Source organism: Mandrillus leucophaeus, unplaced genomic scaffold (assembly GCF_000951045.1).
Source record: "Mandrillus leucophaeus isolate KB7577 unplaced genomic scaffold, Mleu.le_1.0 Scaffold915, whole genome shotgun sequence".
Classification (NCBI taxonomy): Eukaryota; Metazoa; Chordata; class Mammalia; order Primates; family Cercopithecidae; genus Mandrillus; species Mandrillus leucophaeus.
The window spans coordinates 477592-492507 of NW_012109975.1; the positions used below are offsets into that span (position 1 = coordinate 477592).

Genomic DNA, 14916 nt, shown 5'->3' on the forward strand with positions numbered 1-14916 from the left:
AAGGGATCCAGTTTCAGCTTTCGATATATGGCTAGCCAGTTTTCCCAGCATCATTTATTAAATAGGGAATCCTTTCCCCATTTCTAAAAACTGCAATTACTTTTGTGCCCACCTAATATGTTTGCACTCTCCTTGCCTCATATAATTACCTCTGGTGTTCCTGCTACTTAATGTAATGTTCTTTGAATTCCATGAACACTCTAACATTACCTCAGGTCAATTCCTCTTTATCCAAAAGAGTTGGCCAAAGATTAGTGGAATGTGATGATAAACTGAATGATCCGCATATAGATGTTTTACACTTCCAAAGAGAATAGCATTGCTTCCAAACTCCTTAGCCATTAGGAGTTCCATAAGTTGGCTTACAGGCTGAAGGCTGCCACTCACTCCTTTTCCCAACACTCGCCTTCTTCCAGATCCTTCAGCTCCAGCTCAACTCATCTACTCACTGTCTCCTCAAGCCACTTTCAGGATCTTGCCTGCATCCCTGTACTCACTGGCCAGGCCTGTTGTTCAACCCCCTGCCCATCTTTCTGGACCTTCTTCAAGTTTGCAGTTCACAAAGTCTTTCTATGATCTTTCCTCCGATTTCATTCAGTTTATAATCTCATTCCAACAGTTTTTTTTTCTGCTTTTTGACATTTCTAGTGTTCTTATTTAATCCATTGTATTTGCCTGAACCATTAAAAAAAAGTCTTCTTTTACAAAGAGACATTATCAGCAGTTTCATATGCTTTACCCTACATATTTATGATTTCCCACACACATTGGATTGTAAAGAGATTTTTTTTTTTTGCAGTGTCCAGTGGCGTCTTGTGCACAGTCAGAGCACAGTAAATAATAAAATGCACTTGAAATAAAATGTTATTAGATGAAATTCAATTTTATTTTATAGCTCAGAAAGTACTTCTAGTTTTTGCAGCGCCACTGAACATATGAACCTCAATTTGTTGATTCAGTCTTCTCTTCACTTGTGAAAGTTCTAGGGGTTTGGGTTGAATCTGTACTTACTTTATCATTTATTACAATGTTGGTTAACTATTTTATTAGAAGACATTATGGATCATGCCTTATTCAGTGTTGTATCCTCAGTGCCTGGCATATACTATGGACTCAATAAATATTTCTTGGAGTAATGAATAAATATAATTCTCACTTTTCTGTTTCTCACAAAATCAGGAAATAGAATATACTCTTATTATATTTGGGGTCAATGAGAAAAGAGAAATTTAGTGTGCTACTTTAGTTATTTTTGTTGATGGGTTAATATACATTCTTCCTTCACATCATCTGGACCTTTTTCCCTCTTTTCAATATCACTACTTAATATGTGAGTCTCAGGTTCATTTGCTCGAACACAGGCACATTGTAAACTATATGATGAGTAGAATTGGATGCTGTAGCAGCTATACAAGGCACAGACACAGCATACCACAAATACCATTATGCAATGACAATGGAGGGGATCCATAGAATCTACATTAATATCTGCAGATTTCCCTTTACAATAAAAGATATGAGTTGGAATGAGAATAAATCAGAAAATAGGGAGGTTGTAGTGGTATCTGTTGTCACATATTCTAGTTAATTTTGGAGCAGCACTCAGACCAACTTGGGTCAGTATTAGCCAGAGGAAAATGAAAGTCAGCACTTAAAGGAGTGTCCATCATCATAGCAGGTGGTCAGTAACTATCTGGAGGATTAAGTGGGAAAGGGTTAGAATACTATTGGAATTCTTGGTTCTTTTTATCCCCAGGTGCTTGTTTACAAAAAGTGCTTAAAGTATTGACTTTTTGCACAAGGAAGGTGGCAAGTGTACTGACTCAGGAGCAAGGCCGTAATAACGATGCTTGTCCTTAGCTGGCGACACACTCCTGCCCTTGGAGATTCTGTACCAACTGTGTCTTTGTTTACCACTCTATGATGATTAAAATACACCACCTACATATTTCACATGAGTGAACCAGGATGAATGAATGGATGTTTGCAAGCACCCCAGGGTCCAGGAGGTGAAGTTATGCAAACATCAGTTGTTATTATATCACCCTCTGCCCTTGGCTAAGGGCCAATGTCAACAAGTTCTCTTTTTCCCATCTGCCTTAGAGTTTTCCATGAAGATTTAGATCCTGAAGGTGAAGTGGGCTTTGTTCTCCTTCTACTCCTAAAGATGCTGTGTGGCCTTTGACACATGTTTCCTCTCTGGGTCTTAATTTCCTCCTCTAGTAGAAAGGAGCTGAATTATGGTCTGCAACTGGTGACCTGTAGATGTGTTTTATTATCTTGTGCAAGTGTCTTGTCATGTTTTGCTTCATTTTTAATGTGCTTTTGAATCCCTCTGGGAGAAGGTGCCTTCTCAGGTGTGACCAAAGCTCTACCACTCTCTACACCTGTCTTCATTCATTTACATTCTGTTCTTGGGCCAGGATGGCGTTAGACACCCTGGTACTGCATGTTCTCTGAGGTTTATTCTTGTCATAGCTGTCTCTTTTCTGCTAACTCCACATATAGTTTCCATTGAAGAACAATAACAATGTAATATAAGGGATAAAATCAAGACAACAGTTTAGACTAGAGAACCAGATGTCCTTTCTAAACTGTAATGGGTATTAGCAAGTTATGTTTCTTACAGGATTTCCTCAACTTTTTGCTCACCTTATTTTGAAAATGTGTGTGTATTTGTTTATTTTCCAGCAATTTGACCAATTTAACTTGACATTTTCTGTGGAGGATTTATAATGTTCTAAAGCATACATAATTTGAAAAGTCCAAGCACTATATATTTGTGAGATTTAGTGCAAATATTCTTTGCAAAAAGAAAATCGTTTATTTATTCTCAAAGCACTTTAACTACATAAACTGCTGAAGTTGTAAATACATTTTAAGAGTGTATTTTGAAATAATTTTAGACTTAACATAAAAACTGCAAAAACAGCACAGAATTCCCGTATACCCTTCACTCAGCTTCCCTTAATGTTGACATTTGCCATCGCCATGTTACAGTCATCAAAACTGAGAACTAAACATTTAACCAGTGCATTTTAACATGTTTGTCTTATCTCTGGCTGCTCTATGCGAATTTTTATCTTATTTTAACTACCTTTCTCAGAGAATCACTATTAGAGGAACTTTTAGAAAAATATCTACAGTAAAGGAATTAGAGAAATGGTTTTCCATTTTGTACTTCTAGTTAGTTACGGGGCTGAAAGTTCTCTAAAGTATTGTAATATGTCGCTTTGAAAACAGGCAGAACTCTAACTTGTCATCTAAAATGAAAGGTTAATCATTATTCGTCAGAAGAAATAGAGACTTCTTGTCAGTACAGGAAGTTCTAACTTCCTTTTGTGGTAGGGTTCATTGCAGTTTATTTTAGTGCTTTTTTCAAAATAATAAACCTGACAAGCCAAAGTGGTAATTAACTTTAGTCTGATGTATTTTCACTGTTATTACTTTTTAATTGATTGATTGATTGTTTTTTTTGTTTTTTTGAGACAGAGTCTCACTCCGTTGCCCAGGCTGGAGTGCAGTGGCATGATCTCAGCTCACTGCAACCTCTGCCTTCCGGGTTCAAGTGATTCTCCTCCCTCAGCCTCCTGAATAACTGGGACTACAGGCGTGCACCACCACACCTGGCTAATTTTTGTGTTTTTAGTAGAGACGGGGTTTCACCATGTTGGTCAGGCTGGTCTCGAACTTCTGACCTCGGGTGATCTACCTGCCTTGGCCTCCCAAAGTGCTGGGATTACAGGCACGAGCCACCACTCCCTGGCCTGTTATTACCTTGTAAGTTTTGTTTTTAACCATTAGTAATTGTGGTAAATAAAATGGAGTATTTACAAAGATGCAACGTAAGCGATTAGTAGGAAAAAAAAAAAGATATTTGTGGATTTGTGGGCGATTTACCATAATGATTCAAATGACTCTGTTTTATATTTAGTAAAGATGAGGCCACCTGAGGATCTTTTGAGTAGCTAAGGCAACCATGGAATAGAAACGGGTTTCTGGGTAGAGATCTGAAAGCCATATCACAAATACTCCCTATGTTATTTAGTTAGTAGGTTAATATTGCACAATTTAAATTAATTACAGTCAGTTAGGTAATTTTGCCATGGCATGTGTTTCTTTCTCTGTCATATGTGTTTACTCAGCAGTTACCAAGACATCACGAGCAAATGAGGCGCATCTCTGGGGACTTCTTTAGCATTAACCCAAATTTCAAACAATAGAGGACAGAAGTTACTTGTAAGCGTTTCTTTTAAAAAATGGATTTAAAAATTCAAAAATGAATCATAACTGTGATTATATCTGTACTTGTCTAGGGCTGTAAGCACCAAACCCATGGGCTGTCCCCTGAGGTTTGGAAAGATCTCTTCTCTCCCATCTGAGATGGTGTTCAGGTCCCATGAGTGAGGTGTACAAAAAAAGCAAAGACACTGAAAGTTTCTGTTTTTAAAGTAGCAGGCCTTTGGTTTTTATATATAATCTTTCACTACTGTGACTACTCCCTATATAAAAAAATAACAAACTAAATTTCCACCATCTCATTAGAATGGAAGAAAAACCCATATAGGTACAAGTGTTTGTTTAGCAAATTCTCTAACACTTATTTTACAGATAAGGCCAAAAGTTTTTATAAAAAGCAAACGTTTTTGGCCTAACATCACTGGTAAAATAAGTGTTAGAGAATCAGTGGTTTTCTATTTTTATTTTTAGCAATAGAATCCTTTTCTCTAATGAAGCTGTACGCAGAACCCCAGAGAAATAAGATTGCTTTGGTTTTAAGTGGAGAGTCCACCTTGAGCTTTAACTGCTTGGCCACAGTTCTCCTTTCCCAGCCTCACTCTCGCCCTCTCCTGGTTGTCAAGGAATTGTCAATTCCTGGGTTAGTCCCCTCAGAATTCTGTACTTAGGGCTGTGGTTCTCAGTTAGAGATTCATCTAGGGTTGCTGTGAAAACAGTTTTGTTACTTAAAAAGATAGACTTTAATAATTCAGACCAGTGCTATTAAGGTGATATTCAGACTGGTGTGTTACTGGTCCATGAGCAGATAAAGACAGAAATTGAGAGTAAGAATTTAGAAATATTTACAGCACTTCAGCATTGCCATGGCAGCGTGGGCACATCACCAGTGGAATGGTCTCACTGAACAGGATTTGAACCAAAAGTATCAGTCCATAAAAGATTGGAAATTAAAAAGAGTTCTTTATTACAGATAGTTTCAGAAGCACAGCGATGCATATTTTCTTATATAGAACTCTTAAGTTTCCTCCAATGACTGAATAATTCCTGAATGTGCTCAGGATTATTACAACATCACAAATGCTCATCAGTTGATTTTATTTATCAAAGAGCTTTATGAGCAATTTGTTGACCTAAAAGAGTAATGACACAGGTTTCTTTAAAAATAATCCTTTTATCCATTCATCCATTTATTAGGCATTGCATTCAATAAATATTTTTTGCCGACCATTCGCCATTCTGTGGTGAATAATGGAAGCCCAATTCCTGGCCTTCTGTGGTAATCAGGCAATTGTAACATCAGAATCTCCCAGAGCAAACCTATACATTTGATATTGGAATTTCCTGATTATCGCATAATAATAATAATAATATGTGGGGAGTATAGGCTGCTCAGGGGGCATCGAGAAGGAGCACCAGACTTGGGATGTCAGAGGAGGTTCTAAACCTTAAAATAAGTAACTGTTAAAAGCAAATAACCCACAAAATAAATCACTCCTTACAGATTGTGATATCTATTTTTTGAGGGCTTATACCATGCTTACACTGTGTCATGCACTATGTGCTCTTCTATGTGTCAGGGACATATTTGTGGATGAAACAGACACAGTCCCTGCCATAGGAGGCTTATAAGCTAGTTCAAGGGAATCAATAAATGGACAAGAGGATTTCCAATGTTGATGAACTCCAGAAGGAAAGAAAACAGAGTGCTGTGGTAAGTATGAGTATGTGGGGGTGAATATGTCACAGAGATTCATCAGAGGAGCCCCCACTTAGGAGAGCACATCTGACCTGAAACCCAAAGGATATGGAGAAGCCAGCGTGAGATTATGGGAAAAGAACAGCAAGCAGGCAGAAAGTGCCAAGGCTTTAAGGCAAGAATATAGTTGGCATGTTCATGGGTACAAGTGGTTTTAGTCTGTTTTGTGCTGCTATGATAGAATAATACAGACTGGGGTATTTATTTATTCATTTCTTTTTAAGAGACAGGATCTTGTGCTGTTGCTCAGGCTGGAACGCAGTAACACCATGAGGGCTCACTGCAGTCTCAACATCCTGGGCTCAAGCAATCCTCCTGCCTTAGCTTCTTGAAGCTTGCACTACAGGTACACACCACCACACTTGGCTTATTTTTAAGTTTTTTGTAGAGATGGAGTCTTGGTATGTTGTCCAGGGTGGTTTCAAACTCTTGACCTTCAAGCGATCCTCCCGCTTCAGCCTCCCAAGGTGTTAGGAATACAGGTGTAAGCCATCATGCCTGGCAGACTAGGTAATTTATAAAGAACAGTTCTGGAGGCTGGGAAGTCCAAGATCAAGGTGCTAGTAGGCTTGGTGTCTGGTAAGTGTCCAGTCCCTGCTTCCAAGATGGCACCTTGAACACTGCTTTCTCTGGAAGGGAGTCACACTTTTTCTTACATGGCAGAAGAGCAAAGAGAGAGAACTCATTCCTGAAAGCCCTTTGTAAAATGCACTAAACCCACTCATGAGGACAGAATCATGACTCAGTTATCTCTCAAAGGTCCTACTGTTTTAGTGGCAATTAAATTTCAACATGAATTTTGGAGAGGATAGACATTCAAACCATAGCAGTTGGCATGTTTTTGGGTTCATGTTTCTCTCTAGAAAGCCAACATGGCTGAAGTGTAGGAAGCAAGGGAGAGAGGGGAGGAGGCAAGCTCAGCGCAGTGAAAGTCATGATTGGAAGCCAAGTCCAATAGCAGGCCACAGGAAGGTTGTAAGCCACAGAGTGGTATGATCTGATTTACATTTTAAAGCATTCCCTGGGGATGTAGAGGAGCAAGGGTGGAAGCAGAGAGACTGTTGAGGGGGTTGTGGCAGTCATCCAGGCAGAGAAGATGGTGGCTTGGAGTAGGGTGATAGCACTAGGAGTGGAAAGAAGGGAAAGCTAACTAGTTTTGCTGGTGGCTTGAATATGGGAGGTAGAGGAAAGAGAGGAGCCAAGAATGTCCCCTGAACTTTTGTCTAGAGCGCCAGTGTGGTACCAGGTACCAAGATGGGGAGCACTAGGGGCATTTGGTCCTGGGGGTGGGGGTCAAGAGTTCTGTTTAGGGTATGTGAAATTTGGGATGCTCATTAGGCATCCATATGGTGACTTTGTGAATTTAGGAGGTCAGAATGGGGTTAGGGCTGAACATATAAATTTATAATTGCTGATGGTGTGTAAAACCATGAGACTGCAAGAGATTCTTGGGAGAGGGGGCAGATAGAGAAGGGAAGAGGACCAAGGACTGAGCTGCTAGGACACGAGATCATGCCAACATCTGGCGAGGTCAAGCAAAGAAAGAGGGAAATTCAACTCAGTAGTTGGAAACTAATGCAGTAGGCGCTGCTTAGTTTGTATCCATAGCAAAGATACTTTACCTTCATTATCCACAGCTCTTCCACATGCAGTCGGTGATTGTAGTGGATGTATGTGGGCACTCTACCCGGAGCCTCCCCCATTCCTTGGGACTGTGTATCCTGGTATTGGCGTCAGTGTTCTGCTGTAACAGCTAGATTCTCTATGTCTTTTTTAGAGGACTGCCTGTAAGTGACTTGGAGTCACTACCACAAGAGAGGAGTGCCTGGGGAGTTATGACTGAAGGCTACAGGAACATGAGAGCCAGGCTTTCACTTCTCTCAGTTTAGACAACTCTGAGTACTAATCTACACTGCAGCATTCCTCCATGGACTTAGACTGAAGCTACCCTCCAGAGAGCTTTTGCGTTAGCACCCTTACCTGACCTCTATTGGGAATGCTTTCTTAATACATTGTCTGCCTTTGGGCAACTTGACTTAACATATCAACTGCCCTTCCTTCCCCCATCTCCCATTTTGTTTTATAGTATAGACATTAGTATAATGTAATCATTTTTGTTAATTTAAAATGGGATTAGGTTAAGCATTTTAAAGCATTCCCAACTTCTCAAAGCTTTTTTTTTTCAGAATATCTCCGTTTGAGCAGCCGTTAAATGGAAAGGATTTTGTTTTTTATCCTAAAGGCAATTGTCTGTTTTTGCTGATACTGGTGAATTTGTTTACTGTTTAATTAAGTGAAAGATTTCCAAGGAGTCATCTATATTCAGCCTTCCAGCTCGTAGAGTACATGCTGATCTCAAACAGATATAACGATTAGATCATTATTTCCTGTTCACACACTTGGTCAATACAATTACGGAAATTAAGCAAGAGAATAAGACAGGGTGTTTAGCGAGTTCGATAGTGGTAAATGCGATCCCATTCTAGCAGAAGCAGCCTGTGAGCTTTTCTATAGGCTCTCTCGTGCTTGTCATTGTGGCTTCAATTTTTGCTTCTAAAACAGTCTGTAGCTATAGTTTGAGCAGGAATTTGAAGCCAACAGCAGGACAATGTGGCTATGTAGAGTTTTTCTTGTGTCTTTGAGGGAAGAGTAAAGTTAGATTCTATTAATTTGAATGGATTTCCATTTAATTTAGAACTTATGGGACATTTTTGTATTTGCATATTAAAAACACTTGCATCTTTTGCTTTTAAACACTAACTAAGATCCTCCATTCTTTTTACCTCCCCTTCTCTCCCTTCTCCCTTCTCTTCCTTTCTTTTAGAGTAAAAATAGATGCTAAATCGCTACCTGAACACCTCACAAACATGTTTCAAAGTTTGTGAGTGGGTTTTTGTTTGTTTTTTTGCTTGTGGTGGAAACGCATACCTGTAATAGCTTCCTTAACCTTTTAGCAGTTGTCAGTCTGAGCGCGGGCATAGAAAAGGGTCAATAAATATTTGTTGAATGAAAGAGGTGGTGTTATATCCTAGGTGCAATCCTAAAGTGTTAATATTGGACCTTTTATTGTTGTGCTCCTGTGCTGAGAGACTTGGTCTCTGGCTCTTAATTGTAGCCCAATTATTTGTCAAAAATATGACAAATATAATGGGAAAATCATTTTTAAATCCTTAAACTGTCTTTGAGCATTTCACAAAATTAAATTTCACTAGATTCAGTGGACGTGAAATGCCCATTGGTACATTCCTTTTGCCTCTAAATACTTCTGAAACACTTGGATTTTGACCATAGATTTCACAATACATTGAAGCGTGCTATTATAAGACAATAATGCATACTTTTTCATGCCTGAACAACACATTGAAGTCAAACTGTGGCATTGAAGCCTAGTTGGAAAATTTTACATCCAGTCAAATTAAACCCATAGTACACACTTAATTTTGTATTTGTTATGTAATTGAAAATATGGGCATCTTCAACTTTCTATTTCTATTCTGAAAACTAAAATAATTGCATTAGAAATTGATTAAGAAAAATAAAAGCAAACCAATTGTTCTTTGTCTATTGACATACCCATACTTACCTTCTGAGTGAGGGTAAAGCATGCCCTAAATGTTCCCAATGTCCTTTGAATGATAACTAGTAAATGGTATTCATATTAACATGTTTATTATTGTATTAGAACTGAATCTAGGTGTTCCATGTTTAAATAGATGTTATAAGTGGGTTTTGTCTGTATTAACTGAGAAAATTTTGGTGCATACAACCCAACTAAAATTTTCCCTCTGGTTTAATTTGAAAGGAATGCGATGTTAATTCTGGGGCGTTGATGTTTTACAATGCCTGATCAAGACAAAAAGGTGAAGACCACAGAAAAATCAACTGATAAAAAACAGCAAGAAATCACCACCAGGTAACTCCCTACTGAGCGTTTGCTAATTATTAACTCAGGCAGTGGTTACTGAACAGATTTAATGGCTTTTTGAGAAACAGAGAAGACTCTTGACAACTACTATTCAGTTATAGTGTTTACTGAAACGTTTGGTCATTTCTAGCATTCTAAAGAAAATGTTTAGTGTGTGTATACGTTCCAGTTGATAAAAGCAGGCCTCCAAGTGGCAATGCCATCAGTGAGTAATACAATCTTGTTCACCTGGAGCCTTCTGTGGGTTCACATTGTGTTATTCTTTCTCCTAGGGACTATTCAGATCTCAAAAGACTTCGGTGCCTTTTGAACGTCCAATCAAGCAAACAACAGGTAGTGTTTACAAAGAAGGTTCATGTGGTAATAAAAGAAAACTCATATGTTTCCAAAGGACTCCATTTAACATCTCTATGAATGATATGTCTGCTTTTCTTTGCTCATTCACATTTTTGCTCTTTCTTCATCTGGCTGTTTCTCTGACACCTGATTCAGGCTCTGCCAAGACTTAGCATCCACATTCTTCTCTCAGGCCAGGCCCTGCTTTAGCCTATGCTTGTCACCCTGTGTCCTACTTAGCAAACCCTTTCCTCTTCGGTCTGTAAACAGACTGCATACTCTTTTACTGAATGGCCAACATTTGGCTTTCCAAGCTTTAGGGAAACTTTTTTTCAAAGCACTTTCTACCACATTTTTCTCCTCCTCCCCCCTCACTCTTCCCAATCTTGCCCCCTTGCCACAGTACCATTCTTGAGGCTTGCTGCACAATGTACCTCACCAAAAAGAGGGGCAAGGAGTGAATTTTGGCTATTTTTATAGTAGCATTGTAATGTTTTTATTAGAGAAAAAGTGGTACTTCTGCTTGAATTTATCTCCAAACTTTTCATTTTTGTTTTGCACCTGTGACACTTTGGAAAATCATGAGATTAGAGGCCATCCAGGGAGGCTTGGGGAACAACATAGCAATGCTAATAATAATGAAAATACCAGACACGTATTTAGCACCTTAACTCGTAAATGACAGGGATGGGACCTGAACCTTGGTAGTTTGGCTCTAAAGTCTACATTGTTCTTGCTTAAGTAAATTTGTTTAAGAGCTCATGTGTTTGGTAATCCAACCCTGATGATTTTTGTTATATCGACCACATTTACACGAGAACTACAGCATTTTTTTGTTTATACTGGAAAATGATTTGATGGCATATAAAAGCCAAATAATGATAGTTTATATTTAGGGAACACTTTCTATGTGCCCACTGCTTTACCTGCATTACCCTGCTTAATAATTACAACTCCCATTTTTACAGATAAGGAATCAGGCACGAAGAAATCAAGTGACTTTCCCAAGATCATACAGCCTCCTAATTGGTGAAGTCTAGTTCTGAACCCAGATACCCCATCTTTGCTGTGTATGCTTCTAACTACTGAGATACCTGTTAAATGACTTGCAAAATTAAGTCCCTCCTTTCTTAAAAGAGGCAAGCAAGATGGCTAGGCATACAGTTTTGAGTGTAGTGCCCATTCTTTCCCACTGTACGTCCTGTGATGTAAACATAATATCAAAGACTTCTACTTTTTGCTTTTACTATTTCCTTCTCCTAAATTTCTTTCTTATAAAAATCTCACCCATTTCCAAGACCCAACTCTAATGATACTACCTCCTTGTAGCTTCCATTCTAGAAGTGATCTCTGTCTTCCCAAGGCTCCTTCTTTTAATGCTGTAGCATTATTTTCTCCTGTGCTTTGGAAACTCTTGTTTACATGTCTTATTTCCTGACAGATCATGTATGTCCTAATGCCAGCAACTTTGACTTTTGCCTCTCATTCACTCTATATGATGAGTTCTTGGCCAGATTTTGCTAAATCGAATTGTGACTTGAGAATTGGGTCACCACATGAGTATGTATAACCTCCTGACCAGGGCAAACAAAAACATAAACGAAAAGCAATGTGTTTTTTCTGGCTCTAATTTTCCAACTTTGAAGTTTATGCTGACTAGATCTCTTATATGCCCTTTCAACACTGTTTGCTTGATAACACCTGGCAGGCTTAAAGTTAATTTAGTGATTTTTTTCCCCCTTTAACCAATTTTCAAATTTGCAATCTGTTGTGGGACAACTTTACATGGCATATATTTTTGTAAAATCTTTTACATGTACAAAAATGTATATTTGTAATACTTGAGTTATTCAGAAAGTAGATGGTGCAAAATAAAAATAAAAATACTGTCAATTAAATGAAGGTCCTTAGGTTTACAAAATTAATGCTTAATTGTGTTTATAAAAGTTTCATTGATTTGTAATTTTGAAATAAGAAATGTTACCCTGTTCTCCTTTTGGTAAAATACGTGGAGACATTTATAGGAGAGGGAAGACACTGGAGAAAATAACTCAAGTTACAGTTATTTATACTTTGCTTATTCTGGAAAGAGCCATTAGGAGCTTATAAAGAGACAGAAAGTATGATAGGTTGTCATACATTAAAACCAGGGCGCAAAATAAGAGAAAAACAAGTGTTGGGAGCAAACTAGAGTTGGGGTCAAGCAGAAATGCTCAACAAAATATACACGTGGGCAATATATTTGGCTCTGAGATTTTCAGGACTCAATTTGAAAAGTGAAACCTGTGATTAAGGCCCACTCAGCTGCATTTCTGCCCTAACAAGTTGTGGCCTGTTTTTCGCAAATGAACCAGGCTGGCCAAATTCAAGTTACAGAAGAAATCTACTTTGTGGGTAGAGAGTGCAAAGAATTGAATGCCCGTCCTCTGAATCTCTAACGAGCCAGGCTGCTTCCACCATTGGTCCATTGTGTTCCAGTGTTCTACCTTTGTTCTTTGTCCTGACCTACACTCCGTGTATCTCTGCATATCTCTAGGACAGTCTCATAATGTGACAGAACTGGAGACAGAGACACACAGAGGCAGAAACGCCTCCTTCAAGATAAGCAGGGTTAGAATAATCATAATCCAGGAAAACCCAATAACTCAAGAAAAAGAACTGCCCCAGGATTGCTGAGGCAAAGTGAAACTACAACGCTGATTGGAGATGTCACCAGAGGTTTTCACCAATCTTGAAGCAACCTGCTAAGATCTGGAATTCAGATTCTTTTCTTCCTCCACATTTAGAGCCATAGGAAGCTACGGAATTTATATGCAATTTTTTAAAAAAAAGATGGAATAAAGAAAAAAATTAATGTGTTGTGGGCTTATTAATTATCTTGAAATGAAGGAGGTTTCGATAGATGCTGTAGAAAGAAAACGTATACAGCATGGCGGTGGTGGTTATGTTTTGAGAGAGCGGGAGTAGGGACAGATAATTATGGCATGAGGCAAGACACCATCCTGGTTGAATGGTGCATGCAGCGAGGATATAGCTTTTGAGGAATAGGAAGCCAGTTTTAGCTTGAATGACAGGGAAGGAGGTGGTTCTTAAAAAATAGGCTGGTTTTTCCATCGGTGGAATTGATGGAAAGGGCATTCTAGGTTAAGTGAGTAAAATAATCAAATATCCAAAGGAAGGAAAATGACAAGCATTTAAGTAAAAGAGTGACTAGACATTTCTATTGGATAAATAAAGCTGGAAGATACTGTGCAGTGTCTGAAAGCCCATCTATGAATTCTGGACTTGATTCCATAAGCAACAGAGAACGTTGAAGTTTGCAAGCAGAAGTGACACGACATTCTTGACATTGTGGTTCATGGACTGCAACCCCCTCCATGACCCATGGGACTGCAAGCTCCTTGAAGACAGAGGCCATGACTGTTCTGCTTACTGTATATATACGGTGTCTCACACGACGTCTGGTGTATGATGTGTCTGCAACACCTACACTGAATTAATGGATGAACTTATCTGGAGGTGGTTTAGCAGAGGAATTAGTTTGGCGAAGAGACTGGGAACAAAGTGAGCATTCGTTCCACAGCTTCACATCTGAATACCTACAATATGCCCAGCTCTGTGAGAAGTGCTAAGAACACAAAGATTAATAGATGTGATGCTGCCCTCAGGGTGGCCAAATTCAAGGGGAAAGGATGTTGTGTAAGCTATACATTCTACGAGCCCGAGATGTTTTGAAAGAGAGGTAAGCATGGTATTGCCACCAGGCAAGGAGTGAACAGCTCTATCCAGGAAGGCTTGGGCAAGTGCTTGCCAGGAGGGTAAGTCACACCCTGACCCAAGCTCAGGAGTAACAGGCTGCAGATGCCCAGGTGTGGAAAGACCAGACACACAGAAGATAGACAAATTGGGGACCCAAGAGAAAAGGCTCTGGGTTTTGAACTGGATTCTGAATGTACATTTCTTTCATATGAAGTGCTGCTTGCTTCAAGGTGCCTACTATTAAGTTCCTGGTCTTTGCAACTATTGATGCCAAATCCATCTCTCTACCCGTTCTCCATGAGTTGATTTCTGATACAGGCCGCCCGCTCTGCTGCAAAGGGAATGGTGGCAAGCTGCGGCAGCTTTCCACTCCTCCCTTGGAGTCACCTGGGCTTGCTTTCTCTGTGCTGGCTAATTTGTCTCTTGCAAACTTTTCTAGGAGTTGTGCTAATGGTAAGGGGGTTTAGAATCTCTTGGGCCTGGAAAACCTCCTCCTTTTTTTGCCATGTATCATGATATTTTGGGTATAACATGGGAAAATTTGCTCGTGCTGTTACTTCATGTTAGATATCATTTGGATTAATAGTTGATATTCAGAAATCACCTAATTTGTAATGACAAATTTTATTCATTTAGCAAAATTCATCTGTATAATAGGAATAATTATGAGGATTAAAAGAGTATGTACAAAGCAACTAGAACTATGCTTGACACATAGCAAGTGTTTTATAAATTACTGTTTATAATTACTCATGCAATTTTCATAACTCTTGAGTTATATACTATTATTATTTTGATTTTAATGATACAGAAACTGATGCACAGAGAGATTGAGTAAATTTTCTAAGATTATGCAGCTAGTTAATGGGAGATTTAAACTCATAGAATCTGGCCAGGGAAT

At 38.9% G+C, this 14916-nt stretch overlaps 1 protein-coding gene across 3 annotated transcripts in view; it reads left to right on the forward strand.

Annotated features, from left to right (window-relative positions):
- Positions 1-14916, forward strand: part of NEK10 (NIMA-related kinase 10) — a 281170-nt gene that overhangs the window by 8290 nt on the left and 257964 nt on the right. For 2 of the 3 annotated variants that reach the window (XM_011969857.1, XM_011969859.1), the window contains exons 3-4: positions 9798-9908; positions 10193-10253. In XM_011969857.1, coding sequence (XP_011825247.1) covers positions 9835-9908; positions 10193-10253 — 135 coding nt within the window. In that variant the 5' untranslated portion in view covers positions 9798-9834. Of the gene's footprint in view, positions 1-5816; positions 5951-9797; positions 9909-10192; positions 10254-14916 lie in introns of all 3 variants that reach the window. The other variant, XM_011969858.1, reaches the window with a different exon arrangement.